Source organism: Microchirus variegatus (assembly GCF_963457635.1).
Source record: "Microchirus variegatus genome assembly, chromosome: 5".
In the NCBI taxonomy this organism is placed as follows: domain Eukaryota; kingdom Metazoa; phylum Chordata; class Actinopteri; order Pleuronectiformes; family Soleidae; genus Microchirus; species Microchirus variegatus.
Window position 1 is genome coordinate 21,330,066 of NC_139806.1, and position 22,801 is coordinate 21,352,866.

Below are 22,801 nucleotides of genomic sequence, written 5' to 3' on the forward strand. Positions count from 1 at the left end.
AATTGTTTCTAACGCATGTAAAATGTCCTTTAACAGTAACAGTAACTCTCTTGTTTTAGCGAGATGTTGCTGTTGGTGTTGGGAGCCCTCCTCCTGCTCTTCTGCACTCTGGATGTATGGTACTTCCTGCGTGGGGCCCAGGTGTTTTTCGAGGCATGGTTCCAACCCAGAATATGGGACATTCTAGCTGAGCAAAGCATTGATGGCATGGTCCTTCCTCACGATTTGGACTACATGGGCCACATGAACAACTCTCGATACCTGAGGGAGTGTGACTTTGCCCGCTTTCACCATTACATGCGAAACGGGCTGTTCATGGCCTCGCACAAATTGGGAGCCAAAATGGTGGTTGGGGCTTCCACCATCAGGTATCGCCGCTCCTTGGCCTTCCGTGAAGCTTTTGAAATTCGGACCAAAGTAGTGGGATGGGATGAGAAGGCCTTTTACTTGGAGCAGCGCTTTGTGTCCAAGAGAGACGGCTTTGTATCAGCGATTATGCTCTGCAGGCAGAATGTGGTGAGCTGCAGCCCAGAGAAGATTATTGAATTTGTATGCAAGAGAAAGGTGAGTTCAACCAGAACATGGAGTGAAATGTGGAAGGCTTGCTATTGAACTTTGTTTTTCCATTATTTGATTAGTAGTGTGTTTGATAATTAGTGTGCCTCCCCTGAGGGGAATTATCAAAAACGTATGCCAAATGTGTCTGATAAGGAGAGTTCAGAGATGCAGTACATTTTAACTGTTTTTTCCGTCTTTTCTAAGAAGTCGGAAACTAAAAGAAGGCTGTATTGAACATCGGTATGTTATGTTAAATAGTCATAATACTGTGGGGGAGGGTGGCATCTAACTCCACTTGGGCTGCAATCGATTATGAAATGAATCAACAATTCTGATAATCGACATTGGCTTGAGTGTTTTTTGATGATTAAAACAAGCTCTGATTTTTCTTGAATGTGAATATTTTCTGGTTTGTTTGCTCCATATAAAAAAACTTGTATGAGTATTATAAATGATTAATCGATGCTGAAAATAATATTAGTTGCAGCCCTACACTCCTCCACATTGTACAGGGGCGATTGGGTAATGTTATTAGTCGTCTTTCAAATGGAAGATTGTGGTTTTGATTCCAGGCTCTACTAGTTTACATGCCAATGTGTCCTTGGGCAAGACACTTAACTTCACGTTGTCCCTGACAACTGTGCCGGCAGCGTGTGAATGGTAAAGATGGGTGATATAGATGTGCTGCACATAGATACACTGAAGCTGAGGGAATGGCAAAACTAGTGTAAAGCAGCTTTGAGTGGTCATCAAGACTAGAAAAGCACTACAGACTACATACATTACACATTACAGACTACCATATCCTTACCATATCATGGTCTCAATTTAAATCGTCACATTTAATGACCCTAAATTGTTCTGTATCTTCAAAGTCAGATTATTGTGACCTTGCAAGAAAACTCTCAACTAGTTATTTGTGAGCTTGACCATTGACTTTTATTCTACCTCATCATTCTGTTTGCTTGTGTAGATCGAGTGCCCCGAGTTTCCCGAAGATCTCAAACACTGGATCAGCTACATTTCAGCCAGCAGCTTGGCTCTGAGAGCAGAGAGTGGACTGGAAGAGAAGAATAAGTGAAGCCACACCATGACACTGTGTATCATGAGTGTAGATCTATCATTTGCATTGCATGCACATGTAAAATATACGCACATCCACATACAGTACATGCAGACGAACTTTTAAACATTTTACTTGACTTAGAAGATTCCACCAATCTCATAGGTGTCATGCCTACCTGCTGATTATTATTTTATCACGTGAACTGAAGTAATGGACTTACATCAGTTAAATCTGAAAACTTGAATTATGCCGTATTATATGTTTTAAAATGCACTCATTCACTGGGTTCAAGGGAAACAAAAACACAGCTTTACGATTGCAGCATATTAAGTCGTGGACTGTGAATAGACTGGCTTTCAAAATTTCTCTCATTTCAAATAAGCATGTAGAGCAAAAGTTAATCTTCCTCTGATATTAATGCATGATTTCAAACAAACAGAATCTATTTTTCTTGTGCCTGGTTCTCTTGATTAGTCATAGTTTACAGTTATAATTTTTATAGGATTATACATTTTATGAAAAAACAAACAGACGGTGTCAAGATGCTTGAACAGACATGAGTAACATGCAATAACAGTTAGTTTTTGTCTTCCCATTATTATTTTTGCACAAGGTAACCCAAGTGAGTATGCAAACTGAACTTCTGAGAGTTAATGTTTGTTTTTCCTTTGGTGAATATTGCTTTTGACCAAATTGCATTGTCATTGGATTTGTGTGTGATTATAGGTGAAAGTGCTAAAAAATTAGACTGGCAGGTGTGAGAAACAATTTTATTATCAATCTTATTTTATGAAGCTGTTGGACGCACACTGAAGGTTTGGATGATGCTCTGTTTTTAGTGAGACACTGTAGAAATGTCGACCACTTTCCTTTGTTGCTTCAACGCTTTACTTTGTGACCAATGTAATGTATTGCTCTGTATGAAAGGGAAACTATAACATTTTAAAAATGCACAAAAGTCATATTTAATTGAAAAGATACATGTTGTCATTAATGTGTTTATTATTATTCCTTATTTATGAAGCGTTAAAAATTGATTGCTGTATCAGACTTCATTTATTGTGTTTGTTTGTTATTTATCAGCATTTTTAATTAAAAATGCTTCAAAACAAATGTTTGTTTTTTTCCCTTTCCTTATACTCATACTACATATTCATTCAGTAATGATTCATCTTCTGATGTATTGAGACTTTTTGTGGGTTCTCCTGAGCATCGACCTACAGCAAAATATCGATATCATCGTGGCTCTGTAACAAAGCTTTGTTTGGTCGGGGTAAATGTTTGTGTCCTTTGGATAAAAGGAAAACACCACAAATACCTCATTTTCTGTCCAGACCAGTAGTCGTCATAGAGACCAAAAGTGGTCATAACTTCTGAAGAACTGGTGTGGCTGTAAAGTTCTGAATTGTGGTTAAATTAGGGATAATGTTCATGGAAGTCAGTGCAGTGTTCTAAAAATAGTTTAACTGTGTGTGTGTGTGTGTGTGTGAGAGAGAGAAAAAAGCTTACGGTACATTATTTTGACAATTCTGTTCTTTTAATATTAAAACCCCCTGCTTCCGCTTCCGGCGACTCCCTCCCTCCCTCTTCCTGTAAACAAAGCAAACGTCACTGCTGTGTTTTCGCTCACCCCGTGTTTGTACTGAGTTCAGAGACGGTACTTCTTCGGTTCTGGACGATGGCTCAAGCCGGTTTGGTTCTGGACAAGGACCAGTTCAACTGCTCGATATGTCTGGACGTGCTGAAGGAGCCCGTGACTATTCCCTGCGGACACAGCTACTGCTTGGTCTGCATCCAAAACTACTGGGACCAGGACGACTTTCTGGGGAGCTATGTCTGCCCGCAGTGCCGTCACACCTCCAGCCCGAGGCCGGTGCTGGCCAGGAACACCATGCTGGCCGACGTGGTGGAGAAATTCAAGAAAAACGGGCTCCAAGAGGCCACGACGGATTCAAACCAAAGTTTCGCCGAGGCCGGCGACGTGCAGTGCGACGCGTGCACGGGGAGGAAAAACAGGGCTGTCAAATCATGTCTGGTGTGTTTGGCCTCGTACTGCGACGTCCACGTCCAGCCTCACTACGAGTCTGTCGCCTTCAAGAAACACAGACTGGTGTCTGCGTCCAAGAAGCTGCAGGAGACGATTTGTCCCCGACACGACAAGCTGCTGGAGGTTTTCTGTCGCACTGACGGTCATTGCATCTGTTACCAGTGTCTGACTGACGAACATAAAGGACACGAAACGGTGCTGGCTGAGCAGGAGATGGTGTACAAGCAGGTAAATGATTGATTGATCGATCGGTTACATTTGTTTAGGGTCAAATCACAACATACACTATAGCAGGGCCAACATCTATTGTAGTTTTAGAGAGAGAAAGAGAAACCAAACAATCCACCCTTTTCGTGATGGAAATCTGAGTTGAGCTCAAAGTACTTTACCCTTTTTTCATTTGTCCACTTGTAGTTCCGCCCTTGTCTTGCACTCTGTATTCAGGCCCCTCTCATTTGCTGGGTGTAACACCACTATTCATAACAATTTGCTGGGTGAGTGGTGGGAAAGTAATGTAATCAGAAGAGAAAAGTCAATGTATAACATTTGTGCTACAACTACGGTTTCGGTAGTAGTAATATTGGGTAAATATTTGGGTTTTGCCTCACACTGCATCGTCCATGCCCCATAGTGAGTCTGCATCTTTAAATAAACACAAGCTGAAGAGAACTTTGACCTTCCTTGAATACAGGAAGGTCATTGAAAGGTCATAGTGGTGATTGATCAGTCTAAAGGTAATGAATCATGTGATTGATTCACTGTCAGATGATCAGCTGCTAACATGTCAAAGCAGGACTGTGCTCTCATGTAACAGTGGCTCCATGTTCATTAAAGCTCACATAGAGTGGTCATGTTGCACATATATGTTAGTTATGGAGGTCTACTTACATACATTAACTTGTTTTTATGGTCAAAAACCTCCTAGTTGCTGTAAACGAGCCGATCAAAACATTGTTTTAACAATGTTTAAAAATAGTTTCGTCACAACTCCCTTTGACCCGGAGTCAGACCCAGAGTCAGAAGACACTGTCGCTCGTGAAACACCTCCACAACGGACGTTATTCTTCTTCTGCGGTTCAATGTACGCAACCGGATGTGCCCGGACTAGTGCCCGGAGCAGGAGGATCTGCTGTTCAGGACAAATGCTGTTTACGTAACCAGAAGGGAGATCTCGCTGAGCCCGAGATTACAATAAAACACAGCATTCTCAGCAGTGGCTGAACTGTTTGTTTTGAACCTTCAGGGCTTCTTAAACAAGGTAATGACGCAGATACACACTAAAAAACACCGTTAATTGGAACTTCCGGTCTAGGTCCGATTTAAATTGCTGTAAGTCCTTCATGGGTTTGTAGGACAAAATTACATCATCCCATACACTTAAAAGATTTAAATAATTTTCAGCTTGGTTTCAAAAGATATATCCTGCCTTCTCTCCCAGACCTGGTCCATAAATTTTGCTACAGTAAATTCCTGAAGCGCAATTCCTGTGAAGTTAAAGCAATTAAAGATTCATGTTTTCTTCATACTTTGCTTCAGACGCAGCTCAGTGACATGAAGAAAAACTCCCAGCTGCGGATTCAGCTCAGAGAAAAGGAGGCTCACGAGCTGAGACATGCCATTTTCTCTCTCACTGTAAGTGGTAACACTGTTTTAAACACAGCAACAAATGTCCCACTTCTTCTATATTACTGAGAATCATTTGATATTTTGTTTTAGTTTTTTTGGTATTTTTTGTGCCTGTAAAAACATCTGAGGATCTATGTTTGCTTTGTGTTACCCTCTAGCGCTCTGCTCGGACGGCAGCTGATGAAAGTGACGCCGTCCTCACTGAACTGATTAGGTCAATGGAGCTGAAACGTTTTGAAGTGAGAGAGCTGATCAAAGCCCAGGAGAAGATGGCCATTAGCCAGGCTGAGCAGCTGCTCGACAAGATCCAGAGGGAGATCACAGAGCTGAAGAAGAGTGAGGCTGAACTGGACAGATTGTCCCAGGCTGAGGACCACATCCATTTCCTTCAAGTAACACAACTCTGAATTGTTTAGTTATTTAAAGGGGAACACTGGGATTTTTTCTAATTGGGGTCTATGTTTATTAATGTAAGTGAATAGTACTCACAAAAATCTTCAGAACTGCTCCAGTAGATCAGTTTGTTGGGCTCTCACTCACTTTTATCACTTCATCAACTGCAACAGCTCTCAGGTCTTGAGATTTGAGTAAGACCAAAGCCATGTTTCCATGGAGTGGAGCAGTTTAGTACACCATGTATTTTGTTGTGTTTCCATTAGGAATAGTACCAAAATAACCCACCTTAATCGTTCCATTTTGTGGCACCCATCCCTTGGGTTACAAGTGTAAAATGGCATGGTACAGTATGGGCTAGCTGGAGCTAGACAGGCTCAAACCTTGACAGTCAGCTGATTGGGCTCCAGGTGTAAATATGCCATGGAAGTAGGAATGAAGAAGATGCCAGCAAACAGCAGTAAGCCATTGTTGTTCTGTCACGCTCAATGTCATTGTCGTTCTTTGTTGTCACACCGCTTTAACATCACACTACATATCTCGTCCACACGCCACCGACCAAGTAAAGGTACTGTTCTCAGTCAAAACACAAGCCTTTCCCAGGGCTTAACCATTCCAGACTGTACTGTACCAAACCAAACCCTGATGGAAACGCTTCATAATGCTTCGGCGATAATGTCACACTCTACAATAACAATTTGCGTCATTTGTTCATCTAGTGAAAATAAGGAACAAAATATAAACGTTATTGAGTATGAGGATAAAAGAGTGAGGATGAGGACTTCAAACTGTGATAAAGAACTTGGAAGACAACATTACACCTCTCAGTTCACAGTGTGCTGGAAATTAGTATTAGAAGAAGAATATCACAGTTTGAAAAGTTTGTGTTTTTTTGTGTACTTTTCCCTGTCACAGCCACATTTATAAACACAGAGTTGAAAACAACTCAGAAGTCCCCTTTAAGACGTTCACTACAAACACAAACTTCACTCCCTCTCTGTGTGTGTGCTTGTGATTGCAGGGCTGTCAGTCTCTCTATGTTCCACCTGTGCTGTCAGCTTTGCCTTCAGTCACCGTTGACCCCAACCTGACCTTTGGCCCAGTGATGACAGCTGTGTCAGATTTTAAAGGACTATTGCAGGAAGTCTGCCAGGGAGGATTCGTCAGCATCTATGAAAGAGGTAGGGTTGTATCAGATTTGTGTTTATTTTTTCTATCTGAAACCATTTATAATATCATCTGTGTTAATGGAATCCTGTTCCTGTCTTTGATTGGCAGTGAGGGACGTAGTGATCGTAGGTTCTTCTAATCATGCGACGCAAGGAGACACCACGCAGTCTGGGGACGTGAGTTCAGTCGCTCAAACAGAAGCAGCACCAGGTGAGTCAATAAACCACATCATGTTTGTAACTAGAAATATGTGACACGTGTGAGCAGCAGAACTCAGGAAGTATTTTCTAATAAAATTTTTAATGATGGAAGAAGTTATGAGATTTTGATTCAGAAATGGATCACGGGTCCGTTTCACAAAGCAGGTTTAGTGAAAACTCTGAGTCTGTTAACCCTGAAATGAGGGAAACTGAGTTTTCCGTTTCACAAACTCAAACCAGAGAAAGAGGAGTAACTCTAGCCTGTTCCACAGAGAGAGGTAACTTAAGCTCTCGGTCAGTTACCATGGTAACATGCTCTTTGAACCTAACCTGGTCGGGACCAGGTTTTTCTCTGCAAACCTTGTTTCTCTCTGTCTCCGCTCTCTTTCAGACACACACGGTATTTGATTTCCTCATTCATTCAGTCAGCAGAGTTTTGTCTGTCTGTTCTGCGTCTACATTAGAAGTTATATTAGTGGCGACTATTTTCACAACCATGTCCTTTTGACAGTGATCCCGTGGATGAAGGTGCAGCATTACTGCGCAGAGAATTAAATATTCGTCAGGAGATGATTATCAGACCTCATAGATGTTCTTACATTTCCAGACACTTTTCTTTTTGAGCGGAACTGTTTCACGTTACAGTCCATCGTTTACTTACACAACCTAATCCGTCCTTACATTTCAACATTAACAACCGGAGTCACGCTCTCACATCACAGCAGATATTGTGTGTTGCGCTGCGGTTTTTTAAAATTATTTTTTATATTTACAAATTTACAAATGTTTCTTTTATACAACGTCATAGATGCAGAGCACTTGAACGTGATATAAAGAATGAGAAGTCATTTATGTGTGAAAACAGCATAATGTTGGGGATAAAACAACTGTACAGTCAAACAGCCACTTCATATTTACTTTATGTAAAACATGATCAAAATGAGGTTAATCCCATGAGATTATACCGAGGTCTTACCTGTTTGAACAATGTTTTTATGTTTCATATTAAACTGCTGCCAAGTGCGCTTCTCCCCCACGGGATTACACCTAAATAAATTAATTAATAAGCTACCACTCAATCAGTTTCCCCCTGTAATATTATTGTGATTGTGCAAAGGACGACATTTAAACTTCCGCATCAGCAGCAGTGTTCTCCCTCTCTTTTGCTGCTGTTACACTTCCTTCTAAAAACATGCTCAAACTCACGCATTAATATTTTTAACTCCACTGGGGTGAAGAACGTCACCCTCCGCTTCCCCGTTGTCATGGTGACTCGTCGAAACGGGGCTCCATTCATGCTGTCTTTTTATACTTGTGGTGCACGCGCTTAACTCCAGGTGTAACTACTCTGAGTTGAACAAACTAACTCAAATCAGCTGTTCTGAAACCGTAAAAACTCAGAGTATCTTATCTCAGAGTAGATCAACTCAGAGTTCAGGGTTAGACTCAGAGTTTGTTGAACCTGCTTTGTGAAACGGACCCCTGGAGTCAGGAGTGTGTCGACTCTGTGAACAATGCTTATCTAGTAGTTTGTATTTTTTCATTGCTCAGTGAAATAAGTTTATAGCAGTGCCACATTAATGATTCCTGTATTGTAGGCTGCTGCCCCCTTGTGGACTTTAATATACTGCATATTGGCTGTGAGAGGTCATAAAAATAAAATAAAGTTTTACATTTTCAGTTTTTGTAATTAAGCTCCCAATAACCATTAAATTTAAATTAAATAAAGTTAAAATAAGTTGCTATTTGTAACTTGTGACAAAATTATATACATCAAACAAAAATATTGACCAATTGATCAATGTTCTACCTATCTATGAAATAAATAATATATAAATGAAGGCTTTGATGGGTTGGATATTGACTGAAACAGCTGGAAATAACCAAATCTGTCCTCAGAAGAGCCTCTAATAAACAATACTCAACATATATATATGTGTGTGTGTGTGTATATACAGTGGTATGCAAAAGTTTGGGCACCCCTGTAAATGTTCATGATTTCCCTTTATAAATCATTGGTTGTTTGGATAAGTAATTTCAGTTAAATATATCATATAGGAGACAAACACAGTGATAGTTGAGAAGTCAAATAAAGTTATTAGGCATGTGCATAAGTTTAGGCACAACAAAAGAAAAATTGTGTGCATCCTCCTTTTGCAGAAATAACAGCCTCTAAACGCTTCCTATAGCTTCCAATTAGAATTTGGATTCTGGAGGAAGGTATTTTGGACCATTCTTCTTTACAAAACATGTCCAGTTCAGTCAGGTTTGATGGTTTCTGAGCATGGACAGTCCGATTTAATTCACACCTCAAATTTTCAATAATATTCAGGTCTGGGGACTGAGATGGTCATTCCAGAACGTTGTATTTGTTCCTCTGCATGAAGCCTTAGTAGATTTTGAGCAGTGTTTAGGGTCATTGTCTTGTTGAAAGATCCAGCCTCGGCACAACTTCAACTTTGTCACTGATTCCTGGACATTGTTCTCTAGAATCTGCTGATATTTAGTGGAATCCATGTGACCCCAACTTTAACAAGATTTCCAGTCCCTGCACTGGCCACACAGCCCCACAGCATGATGGACCGCCATCAAATTTTACTGTAGATAGCATGTGCTTTTCTTGGAATGCTGTGTTCTTTTTCCACCATGTATAACGCCCCTTGTTTTGCCCAAATAACTCTATTTTTTATATAGGAGACAGGCACGGTGATATTTAAGAAGTGAAATAAAGTTTATATGATTGAAGTGTACAAGAATTATTTAAACAAAATTAGGCATGTGCATCAATTTAGGCACCCTTGTCATTTTATTGATTTCAATACCTTTAGCACTAATTATTGGAACTCAAAATTGGTCAGTGACCCTTGACCTCCATACACAGGTGAATCCAATCATGAGAAAGGGTATATTTAAGGAGGCCAATTGTAAGTGTTTCTCCTCTTTGCATCTTCTCTAGAGTGGCAACATGGGAGCCTCAAAACAACTCTCAAATGACCTGAAAACAATGATTGTTCAACATCATGGTTTAGGGGAAGGATACAGAAAGCTATCTCAGAGATTTAAACTCTCAGTTTCAACTGTGAGGAACATTGTGAGGAATTGGAAGACCACAGGCACAGTTCTAGTTAAGGCCTGAAGTGGCAAACCAAGAAAAATCTCAGATAAGCAGAGGGTAAGGATGATGAGAACAGTCACAGTCAACCCACAGACCAGCTCCAAAGACCTACAACATCATCTTGCTGCAGATGGTGTCACTGTGCATCGTTCAACTATTCAGCGCACTTTACACAAGGAGATGCTGTATGGAAGAGTAATGCAGAAAAAGCCTTTTGGAAAAGCACATTTGGAATGAGGTGCTGTGGATGATACTAAAATAGAGTTATTTGGGCAATACAAGGGCGTTATGCATGGTGGAAAAAGAACACAGCATTCCAAGAAAAACACTTGCTACCTACAGTAAAATTTGGTGGCAGTTCCATCATGCTGTGGGGCTGTGTGGCCAGTGCATGGATTCCACTCAATATCAGCAGATTCTGGAGAACAATGTCCAGGAATCAGTGACAAAGTTGAAGTTGTGCCGAGGCTGGATCTTTCAACAAGACAACGACCCTAAACACTGCTCAAAATCTACTCAGGCATTCATGCAGAGGAACAAATACAACGTTCTGGAATGACCATCTCAGTCCCCAGACAATGAATATTATTGAAAATTTGTGGTGTGATTTAAAGCGGGCTGTCCATGCTCGGAAACCATCAAACCTGACTGAACTGTAAATCATATAAACTTTATTTCACTTCTCAAATATCACTGTGTTTGTCTCTTATATGATATATTTAACTGAAATGTCTTATTCAAACAACCAATGATTTATAAAGGAAAATCATGAACATTTACAGGGGTGCCCAAACTTTTGCATACCACTGTATACTATATAAGTTCAACAGGTCGAAGAAAGTTCTCATGAGGGAACTTAACTGTCTTTAAGTTTCATTAACAAAGGTCTTACCATGGATGAATGTCCCTTGATCCAAGTTGTATTTAATTATTCATTACTAATATTAAAAGGAACTTTTCTTCTTTTACCACCATGACAAAACAGGAACCACATTAAATTAAATTTGACGTGAAAGTTTTGACTGAGTTCTGCTGAAACCGTGTTTGTTTGTGTAAACACAACAGACACCTCACTCAACTTGTTTGGAGTTAGCTGAGTTTGCACTTGTACACAGTGAACAGTGAGACTTTGCAGTGGCACTGACTTTTGTTCTCTCTGTTGTTGTTGTGGTTGTAGTGATTCCTTCTCCTGGACTAGACTCCGCTCCGGTCAATCCTCTCAACCCTTTCCTCACACCAGGACCTGCTGCTCCCATGTTTTACTTCTCACCATTAGGTAAATTACCATAAATTGTTTTCAATCACTTAAACATTTAAAATTGTATAGCTTTTGTTCAAAAAAGTTAACATTATGGTCAGGATGGTTTGTCTGTTCAGGCTTCTGTAGAAACATGGCACTGAAAAAAGGCGGCCCTTGCCTTAAGTACACTGTATATGAAGGCTTGTTCTATAAGGCTAAGAAAAGCAACGTTATTCAGTGTTTTTCAAACTGGAAATGATGATGTTCTAAACTGTCTTGTTTTGTCCACAAACTAAAATGATTTCTTTGTTATTTGAAACAAAGAAACAAGAAAATGTTCACATTTAAGAAAACTTCAAAATAGTTGACACTTAATTTCAGCCCTAATTTAAATGGTTATTGTTCTTTCTTGTTCACTTATGCAGTTTTCTTATTCATGCCTCTGAAATTAACATCTATTTTTATTGGCCAGTATAGAGCATCTGAAGCTGTTTTTGTCTTGATATGGGGACATGCCATTGTGACCAAATTATGAACGAGCTTTTCATTTCATTTGTCATCTCTAATGCGCTAATGTGTTTCTGTCGCCTAAGGATGCTGCAACTAATAGTTTCACTTGTGTGTGTTCAGGTGCCAAACTCTGTACAGGATCCAGGACGAGGCAAGTTCAGCGACGCTGTCACTCCAGGAGGAAATAGACTTCTATTACAGCTTACACTTACACCAACATGGAACTGAACGCCATCACACCTGAAGTGCTCTCCTCACCTTCACCTCTCTCATTTATGAACTCATCTTTTCACATTAATTTAATCATTTTATTTTAATCATTTTATTTTCTCTATTTTAAAGAGCAAATGGTTGGGGTTAGGGATGAGGGTGGACTCTGAAAACCACACTGACACTGCATCTACCATCAGTGTTAGCAGCAGGACGAAAAAGATTCAGATATAGACAGCTTTTAGTTATCATTATTAATGAGATGTATATTTATTTATATTTTCCATTTTTAAACTCTGCTAACAAGACTTTCTCTTCATTATAATAGATTGTGACTCATGATGTGTTGACATTAAAAAGCAAACGCCTGTGTACAGACTCCCATGTTGTCACCTGTGGTGTTTATTTGCATGTCCACCACTCTTTTATTCCACTGTATTTGCTGTGAGCATGTGTGTGACGGAGAAGTGGAGCGACAGATTTACTTCCTTTTATTTTATTTTTTACAACATTACGACAAAGCAGGTAACTTTGTGAGAAAAAAGTCACACTCGGGTGTGATTGGCAAAGGACAAAATAAAAGGACGACATATGGTGCACCTACCATTACGCGGCGGTGTTTATACACTATACTGTTTAGTTTTATAATCAATCTGTCAATTATTTTCTCGAATAATCTAATATTTTTTTGTCCATAAAATATAGTTAAAATGTTGATCAGTGTTTATCAAAAGTGGAACAAACAAAAACACCTCTACTACTACTCTACCTCAACTCAAAAATTGACTAAAAACAGAAAAAAACACACCCCTGCATACTATTGTATGTCGTCCAAAATTTGACAAAAAACTCATGCTATAGTATGATGTCCAAAATGTGACTAAAAAAATCATACTTCAGTAAGTCATCCGAAATTTTAAAAATAGTCATACGATAGTATGTCGTCCACAATTTGACAAAAAAATCATAGTATAATGTCGTCCAAAAATGTACAAAAAAGTCATACTTTAGTAAGTCATTCTACAGGATGTCGTCCTAGTATAGTATGTCCTAAAAGTTTGGATTTTTTCATCCAAAATTTGACAAAAAAGTTATACTATAGTATATCTATAGATATATTAAAAAATCATAGTATAGTATGTTGTCCAAAGTGTGACTAAAAAATCACAGTATAGTATGTCTTCCAAAAATATACAAAAAAGTCATACTATAGTATGTCGAAAAAAATGTGACAAAAAGTTATACTTTCGTACGTTGGCCACATTGAGATAGAATGACAAAATTTAGTATGCCATCAAAACCAGTTAAAAAGCCCCAGTGGCCTAATGGATAAGGCACTGGCCTCCTAAGCCAGGGATTGTGGGTTCAAGTCCCATCTGGGGTGATGTGCGTTGTAATGTTCTGAACTATCATACCTTACTATATCATTTGAAAAAGTCCATAGTATGTTGTCCAAAATTAGACAAAAAAGTCATACTTCAGAATGTCGAAAAAAATTTGACAAAAAGTCATACTATAGTATGTCGTCCAAAATGTCACTAAAAAAATCATAGTATAGCATGTCTTGCAAAAATATACAAAACGTCATTCTATAGTATGTCAAATTTTTTTTTACAAAAAAGTCATCCTATAGTATGTCGTTCAAAATGTGACTGAAAAAATCATAGTATAGTATGTCTTCCAAAATTTCACAAAAAAATTATAGCATAGTATGCCGTCCAAAATTATACAAAAAAGTCATACTATAGTACATGGGTGTCAAACTCTGGCCCGCGGTCCAAATTTGGCCCACCGTGTAATTTCATTTGGCCCTTGAGGCAATATCAAATTAATATGAGAGCTGGCCCGCCGGTATTATACAGCGGCACCGCCGGTGTAACACCGCATTCAGCGCTAATACTACAAATCCCATAATGCTCTGCTGTTGTTTTGTATTCATTGTTATTTTATTTTCAAATTTATTAGCTTGTGGAAAAAGTTAATGTTGATATTTACCTTAGAAGGCTGCAAATAGAAAAGAGGCATTCAATCGTTTATTTAAATTTTATTTAATATGCCATTGATGTTTTTTCGTTTGTTTTTTGAAAGTTGATTTTGCACTTTTAAGTTATATAAGCGTTGCTTGTTCCATATTCAGTGTTAAAGCAAATCAGTGTAGCAAACTGAGCAATAATTAACGTTTTATTCATGCACTTTCTCTTGCTACTTCAAGGCTTGAATGTTTAATTCATTCATTATTGTTATTTTATTTTCAAATGTATTATTAGCCTGTGGAAAAAGTTTATTTTGATATTTACCTCAGAAGGCTGCAAATAGAAAAGAGGCATTAAATTTTTATCCATCCATTATCTACCGCTTATCCTGTATTTAGGGTGCATTCCATTTTTATTTAAATTTTATTTGATATGCCATTGATATTTTTTAATTATTATTATTATTATTTGAAACTCGATTTTGCATGTCACTATAAAGTTATATAAGCCTTGCTTGTTCAATATTCAATGCAAAACTTGTTTGGGTCCCTATTAAAAGGTTAATTTGTTCAACCTTGGCCCTCGGCTTTGTTCAGTTTTAAATTTTGGCCCACTCTGTATTTGAGTTTGACACCCCTGCTATAGTATGTCTTCCAAAATTTTACTAAAAAATTATACTATAGTGTGTCGTCCAAAATGTGACTAGACAAAATAATAGTGTAGTATGTCTTCCAAAAATATACAAAAAAGTCATACTATAGTATGTCGTCCAATATTTGAGAAAAAAGTCATAATATAGTATGTCGTTCAAAATGTAACTAAAAAAATCATAGTATGTCTTCCAAAAATATACAAAAAAGTCATTCTATAGTATGTCAAATAAAATGTGACAAAAAGTCCTACTTTCGTAAGTTGGCCACATTGAGATGAAAATGACATAGGTTAGTATGTCATCTGAAACACTTAAAAAGCCCCAGTGGCCTATATCATTTAAAAAAAGTCCATAGTATGTTGTCCAAAAAAAGACAAAAAAGTCATACTTCAGAATGTCGAAAAAAAATTGACAAAAAGTCATATTATAGTATGTCGTCCAAAATGTCACTAAAAAAATCATAGTATAGCATGTCTTGCAAAAATATACAAAAAGTCATACTATAGTATGTCTTCCAAAATTATACAAAAACGTCATTCTATATTATGTCAATTTTTTTTTACAAAAATCCATCCTATAGTATGTCGTTCAAAATGTGACTAAAAAAATCATAGTATAGTATGTCTTCCAAAATTTCACAAAAAAATTATAGCATAGTATGCTGTCCAAAATTATACAAAAAAGTCCAAAATTGTACTAAAAAATTATACTATAGTATGTCGTCCAAAATGTGACTAAACAAAATAATAGTGTAGTATGTCTTCCAAAAATATACAAAAAAGTCATACTATAGTATGTCGTCCAATATTTGAGAAAAAAGTCATAATACAGTATGTCGTTCAAAATGTAACTAAAAAAAATCAAAGTATGTCTTCCAAAAATATACAAAAAAGTCATACTATAGTATGTTGAATTTTTTTTGACAAAATTCATACTATAGTATGTCGTCCAAAGTGTGACAAAAAATCATAGTATAGTATGTCTTCCAAAAATATACAAAAAAGTAATTCTATAGTATGTCGAATAAAATGTGACAAAAAGTCATACTTTCGTACGTTGGCCACATTGAGATGAAAATTACATACGTTATTATGTCATCTAGACCAGTTAAAAAGCCCCAGTGGCCTAATGGATAAGGCACTGGCCTCCTAAGCCAGGGATTGTGGGTTCAAGTCCCATCTGGGGTGATATGCGTTGTAATGTTCTAAACTATCATACCTGACTATATCATTTAAAAAAGTCCATAGTATGTTGTCCAAAATAAGACAAAAAAGTCATACTTCAGAATGTTGAAAAAGATTTGACAAAAAGTCAAAAGTCATTTTGGACGACATACTATAGTATGTCGTCCAAAATGTCACTAAAAAAATCATAGTATAGCATGTCTTGCAAAAATATACAAAAAGTCATAATATAGTATGTCTTTCAAAATTATACAAAAACGTCATTCTATAGTATGTCAATTTTTTTTTTACAAAAAAGTCATCCTATAGTATGTCGTTCAAAATGTGACTAAAAAAATCATAGTATAGTATGTCTTCCAAAATTTCCCTAAAAAACTATAGCATATGTATGCCGTCCAAAATTATACAAAAAAGTCATACTATAGTATGTCTTCCAAAATTTTACAAAAAAATTATACTATAGTATGTCGTTCAAAATGTGACTAAACAAAATCAAAGTATGTCTTCCAAAAATATACAAAAAAGTCATACTATAGTATATCGTCCAAAATGTCATAAAAAAAATCATAGTATAGCATGTCTTTGCAAAAATATACAAAAAGTCATACTATAGTATGTCGTCCAATATTTTAGAAAAATGTCATAATATAGTATGTCGTTCAAAATGTGACTAAAAAAATCATAGTATGTCTTCCAAAAATATACAAAAAAGTCATACTATAGTATGTCGAAATTTTTTTGACAAAATTCATACTATAGTATGTCGTCCAAAGTGTGACAAAAAATCATAGTAAAGTATGTCTTCCAATAATATACAAAAAAGTCATTCTATAGTATGTCGAATAAAATGTGACAAAAAGTCATACTTTCGTACGTTGGCCACATTGAGATGAAAATGAAATACGTAATTATGTCATCCAAACCAGTAAAAAAGCCCCAGTGGCCTAATGGATAAGGCACTGGCCTCCTAAGCCAGGGATTGTGGGTTCAAGTCCCATCTGGGGTGATATGCGTTGTTATGTTCTAAACTATCATACCTGACTATGTCATTTAAAAAAAGTCCATAGTATGTTGTCCAAAATAAGACAAAAAAGTCATACTTCAGAATGTCGAAAAAAATTTGACAAAAAGTCATACTATAGTATGTCGTCCAAAATGTCACTAAAAAAATCATAGTATAGCATGTCTTGCAAAAATATACAAAAAGTCATACTATAGTATGTCTTTCAAAATTATACAAAAACGTCATTCTATATTATGTCAATTTTTTTTTTACAAAAAAGTCATATTATAGTATGTCGTCCAAAATGTGACTAAAAAAATCATAGTATAGTATGTCTTCCAAAATTTCACAAAAAAATTATAGCATAGTATGCCGTCCAAAATTATACAAAAAAGTCCAAAATTGTACTAAAAAATTATACTATAGTATGTCGTCCAAAATGTGACTAAACAAAATAATCGTGTAGTATGTCTTCCAAAAATATACAAAAAAGTCATACTTTAGTATGTCGTCCAATATTTGAGAAAAAAGTCATAATATAGTATGTCGTTCAAAATGTGACTAAAAAAAAAAAAGTATGTCTTCCAAAAATATACACAAAAGTCATACTATAGTATGTCGAAATTTTTTTGACAAAATTCATACTATAGTAATTCGTCCAAAGTATGAAAGAAAATCATCGTATCGTATGTCTTCCAAAAATATACAAAAAAGTCATTCTATAGTATGTCGAATAAAATGTGACAAAAAGTCATACTTTCGTACGTTGGCCACATTGAGATGAAAATGACATACGTAATTATGTCATCTAAAGCAGTAAAAAGGCCCCAGTGGCCTAATGGATAAGGCACTGGCCTCCTAAGCCAGGGATTGTGGGTTCAAGTCCCATCTGGGGTGATATGCATTGTAATGTTCTAAACTATCATACCTGACTATATCATCTTAAAAAAGTCCATAGTATGTTGTCCAAAATAAGACAAAAAAGTCATACTTCAGAATGTCGAAAAAAATTTGACAAAAAGTCATACTATAGTATGTCGTCCAAAATGTCACTAAAAAAATCATAGTATAGCATGTCTTGCAAAAATATACAAAGAGTCATACTATAGTATGTCTTTCAAAATTATATAAAAACGTCATTCTATAGTATGTCAATTTTTTTTTTACAAAAAAGTCATCCTATAGTATGTCGTTCAAAATGTGACTAAAAAAATCATAGTATAGTATGTCTTCCAAAATTTCACTAAAAATTATAGCATAGTATGCCGTCCAAAATTATACAAAAAAGTCATACTATAGTATGTCTTCCAAAATTTTACTAAAAAATTATACTATAGTATGTCGTCCAAAATGTGACTAAACAAAATAATAGTGTAGTATGTCTTCCAAAAATATACAAAAAAGTCATACTATAGTATGTCGTCCAATATTTGAGAAAAAATTCATACTATAGTATGTCGTCCAAAGTGTGACAAGAAATCATAGTATAGTATGTCTTTCAAAAATATACAAAAAAGTCATTCTATAGTATGTCGAATAAAATGTGACAAAAAGTCATACTTTCGTACATTGGCCACATTGAGATGAAAATGACATACTAACGTATGTCATCTAAATCAGTAAAAAAGCCCCAGTGGCCTAATGGATAAGGCACTGGCCTCCTAAGCCAGGGATTGTGGGTTCAAGTCCCATCTGGGGTGATATGTGTGTAATGTTCTAAACTATCATACCTGACTATATCATTTAAAAAAGTCCATAGTATGTTGTCCAAAATAAGACAAAAAAGTCATACTTCAGAATGTCGAAAAAAATTTGACAAAAAGTCATACTATAGTATGTCTTCCAAAATTTTACTAAAAAATTATACTATAGTATGTCGTCCAAAATGTGACTAAACAAAATAATAGTGTAGTATGTCTTCTAAAAATATACAAAAAAGTCATACTATAGTATGTCGAAATTTTTTTGACAAAATTCATACTATAGTATGTCGTCCAAAGTGTGACAAAAAATCATAGTATAGTATGTCTTCCAAAAATATACAAAAAAGTAATTCTATAGTATGTCGAATAAAATGTGACAAAAAGTCATACTTTCATACGTTGGCCACATTGAGATGAAAATGACATAGGTAGTATGTCATCTAAACCAGTAAAAAAGCCCCAGTGGCCTAATGGATAAGGCACTGGCCTCCTAAGCCAGGGATTGTGGGTTCAAGTCCCATCTGGGGTGATATGAGTTGTAATGTTCTAAACTATCATACCTGACTATATGGTTTAAAAAAAGTCCAAAGTATGTTGTCCAAAATAAGACAAAAAAGTCATCCTATAGTATGTCGTTCAAAATGTCACTGAAAAAATCATAGTATAGTATGTCTTCCAAAATTTCACAAAAAAATTATAGCATAGTATGCTGTCCAAAATTATACAAAAAAGTCATACTATAGTATGTCTTCCAAAATTTTACTAAAAAATTATACTATAGTATGTGGTCCAAAATGTGACTAGACAAAATAATAGTGTAGTATGTCTTCCAAAAATATACAAATAAGTCATACTATAGTATGTCGTCCAATATTTGAGAAAAAAGTCATAATATAGTATGTCGTTCAAAATGTGACAAAAAAAATCAAAGTATGTCTTCCAAAAATATACAAAAAAGTCATACTATAGTATGTCGTCCAATATTTGAGAAAAAAGTCATAATATAGTATGTCGTTCAAAATGTGACTAAAAAAATCAAAGCATGTCTTCCAAAAATATACAAAAAAGTCATACTATAGTATGTCGACATTTTTTTGACAAAATTCATACTATAGTATGTCGTCCAAAGTGTGACAAAAAATCATAGTATAGTATGTCCAAAATGTGACTAAACAAAATAATAGTGTAGTATGTCTTCTAAAAATATACAAAAAAGTCATACTATAGTATGTCGAAATTTTTTTGACAAAATTCATACTATAGTTTGTCGTCCAAAGTGTGACAAAAAATCATAGTATAGTATGTCTTCCAAAAATATACAAAAAAGTAATTCTATAGTATGTCGAAAAAAATGTGACAAAAAGTCATACTTTCATACGTTGGCCACATTGAGATGAAAATTACATCGGTAGTATGTCATGTAAACCAGTAAAAAAGCCCCAGTGGCCAAATGGATAAGGCACTGGCCTCCTAAGCCAGGGATTGTGGGTTCAAGTCCCATCTGGGGTGATATGAGTTGTGATATGAGTTGTAATGTTCTAAACTATCATACCTGACTATATGATTTATAGTATAGTATCCTATAGTATGTCGTTCAAAATGTGACAAAAAAAATCATAGTATAGTATGTCTTCCAAAATTTCACAAAAAAATTATAGCATAGTATGCCGTCCAAAATTATACAAAAAAGTCATACTATAGTATGTCTTCCAAAATTTTACTAAAAAATTATACTATAGTATGTCGTCCAAAATGTGACTAGACAAAATAATAGTGTAGTATGTCTTCCAAAAATATACAAAAAAGTCATACTATAGTATGTCGTCCAATATTTGAGAAAAAAGTCATAATATAGTATGTCGTTCAAAATGTGACTAAAAAAATCAAAGTATGTCTTCCAAAAATATACAAAAAAGTCATACTATAGTATGTCGACATTTTTTTGACAAAATTCATACTATAGTATGTTGTCCAAAGTGTGACAAAAAATCATAGTATAGTATGTCCAAAATGTGACTAAACAAAGTTATAGTGTAGTATGTCTTCTAAAAATATACAAAAAAGTCATACTATAGTATGTCGTCCAATATTTGAGAAAAAAGTCATAATATAGTATGTCGTTCAAAATGTGACTAAAAAAATCAAAGTATGTCTTCCAAAAATATACAAAAAAGTCATACTATAGTATGGCGACATTTTTTTGACAAAATTCATACTATAGTATGTCGTCCAAAGTGTGACAAAAAATCATAGTATAGTATGTCTTCCAAAAATATACAAAAAAGTCATTCTATAGTATGTCGAATAAAATGTGACAAAAAGTCATACTTTCGTACGTTGGCCACATTGAGATGAAAATGACATACTTTATTAAGTCATCTAAACCATGAAAAAGCCCCAGTGGCCTAATGGATAAGGCACTGGCCTCCTAAGCCAGGGATTGTGGGTTCAAGTCCCATCTGGGGTGATATGCGTTGTTATGTTCTAAACTATCATACCTGACTATATCATTTAAAAAAGTCCATAGTATGTTGTCCAAAATAAGACAAAAAAGTCATACTTCAGAATGTCGAAAAAATTTTGACAAAAAGTCATACTATAGTATGTCTTCCAAAATTTTACTAAAAAATTATACTATAGTATGTCGTCCAAAATGTGACTAAACAAAATAATAGTGTAGTATGTCTTCTAAAAATATACAAAAAAGTCATACTAGAGTATGTCGAAATTTTTTTGACAAAATTCATACTATAGTATGTCGTCCAAAGTGTGACAAAAAATCATAGTACAGTATGTCTTCCAAAAATATACAAAAAAGTAATTCTATAGTATGTCGAATAAAATGTGACAAAAAGTCATACTTTCATACGTTGGCCACATTGAGATGAAAATGACATAGGTAGTATGTCATCTAAACCAGTAAAAAAGCCCCAGTGGCCTAATGGATAAGGCACTGGCCTCCTAAGCCTGGGATTGTGGGTTCAAGTCCCATCTGGGGTGATATGAGTTGTAATGTTCTAAACTATTATACCTGACTATATGGTTTAAAAAAAGTCCAAAGTATGTTGTCCAAAATAAGACAAAAAAGTCATCCTATAGTATGTCGTTCAAAATGTCACTGAAAAAATCATAGTATAGTATGTCTGCCAAAATTTCACAAAAAAATTATAGCATAGTATGCTGTCCAAAATTATACAAAAAAGTCATACTATAGTATGTCGTCCAAAGTGTGACAAAAAATCATAGTATAGTATGTCTTCCAAAAATATACAAAAAAGTCATTCTATAGTATGTCGAATAAAATGTGACAAAAAGTCATACTTTCGTACGTTGGCCACATTGAGATGAAAATGACATACTTTATTAAGTCATCTAAACCATGAAAAAGCCCCAGTGGCCTAATGGATAAGGCACTGGCCTCCTAAGCCAGGGATTGTGGGTTCAAGTCCCATCTGGGGTGATATGCGTTGTTATGTTCTAAACTATCATACCTGACTATATCATTTAAAAAAGTCCATAGTATGTTGTCCAAAATTAGACAAAAAAGTCATACTTCAGAATGTCGAAAAAAAGTCATACTATGGTATGTTGTCCAAAATGTCACAAAAAAATCATAGTATAGCATGTCTTGCAAAAATATACAAAAAGTCATACTATAGTATGTCTTTCAAAATTATACAAAAACGTCATTCTATAGTATGTCAATTTTTTTTTTTACAAAAAAGTCATCCTATAGTATGTCGTTTAAAATGTGACTAAAAAAAATCATAGTATAGTATGTCTTCCAAAATTTCACTAAAAAATTATAGCATAGTATGCCGTCCAAAATTATACAAAAAAGTCCAAAATTGTACTTAAAAAATTATACTATAGTATGTCGTCCAAAATGTGACTAAACAAAATAATAGTGTAGTATGTCTTCCAAAAATATACAAAAAAATCATACTGTAGTATGTCGAATTTTTTTGGGATAAAATTCATACTATAGTATGTCGTCCAAAGTGTGACAAACAATCATAGTATAGTATGTCTTCCAAAAATATACAAAAAAGTCATTCTATTGTATGTCGAATAAAATGTGACAAAAAGTCATACTTTCGTACGTTGGCCACATTGAGATGAAAATGACATACGTTATTAAGTCATCTAAA

The 22,801-nt window shown here is 35.5% G+C and overlaps 2 protein-coding genes across 2 annotated transcripts; both read left to right on the forward strand.

Annotated features, from left to right (window-relative positions):
- Nucleotides 1–63: 63 nt before the first annotated feature.
- Nucleotides 64–1,639, forward strand: LOC310927099 (protein THEM6-like; the record flags this gene model as incomplete). Its single annotated transcript, XM_083889350.1, has 2 exons — nt 64–564; nt 1,532–1,639. The coding sequence occupies 2 exons, from the start codon at nt 64–66 to the stop codon at nt 1,637–1,639; spliced, it is 609 nt and encodes a 202-aa protein (XP_083745476.1).
- Nucleotides 1,640–3,229: 1,590 nt separating this feature from the next.
- Nucleotides 3,230–12,497, forward strand: ftr67 (finTRIM family, member 67). Its single transcript, XM_083889345.1, has 7 exons — nt 3,230–3,899; nt 5,208–5,303; nt 5,456–5,689; nt 6,712–6,871; nt 6,969–7,070; nt 11,353–11,451; nt 12,046–12,497. Exons 1-7 carry the CDS (start codon nt 3,303–3,305, stop codon nt 12,111–12,113), a joined length of 1,356 nt encoding a protein of 451 aa, XP_083745471.1. The 5' UTR covers nt 3,230–3,302; the 3' UTR covers nt 12,114–12,497.
- The last annotated feature ends 10,304 nt before the right edge of the window (nt 12,498–22,801 follow it).

Bases quoted from the DNA above. Each gene is read 5' to 3' on its own strand.
- ftr67 (XM_083889345.1), top strand. From the start codon at position 3,303: ATGGCTCAAGCCGGTTTGGTTCTGGACAAGGACCAGTTCAACTGCTCG. The intron at 3,900-5,207 runs GTAAATGATTGA...ACTTTGCTTCAG, and splicing joins AGGAGATGGTGTACAAGCAG to ACGCAGCTCAGTGACATGAA. The intron at 5,304-5,455 runs GTAAGTGGTAAC...GTTACCCTCTAG, and splicing joins ATGCCATTTTCTCTCTCACT to CGCTCTGCTCGGACGGCAGC.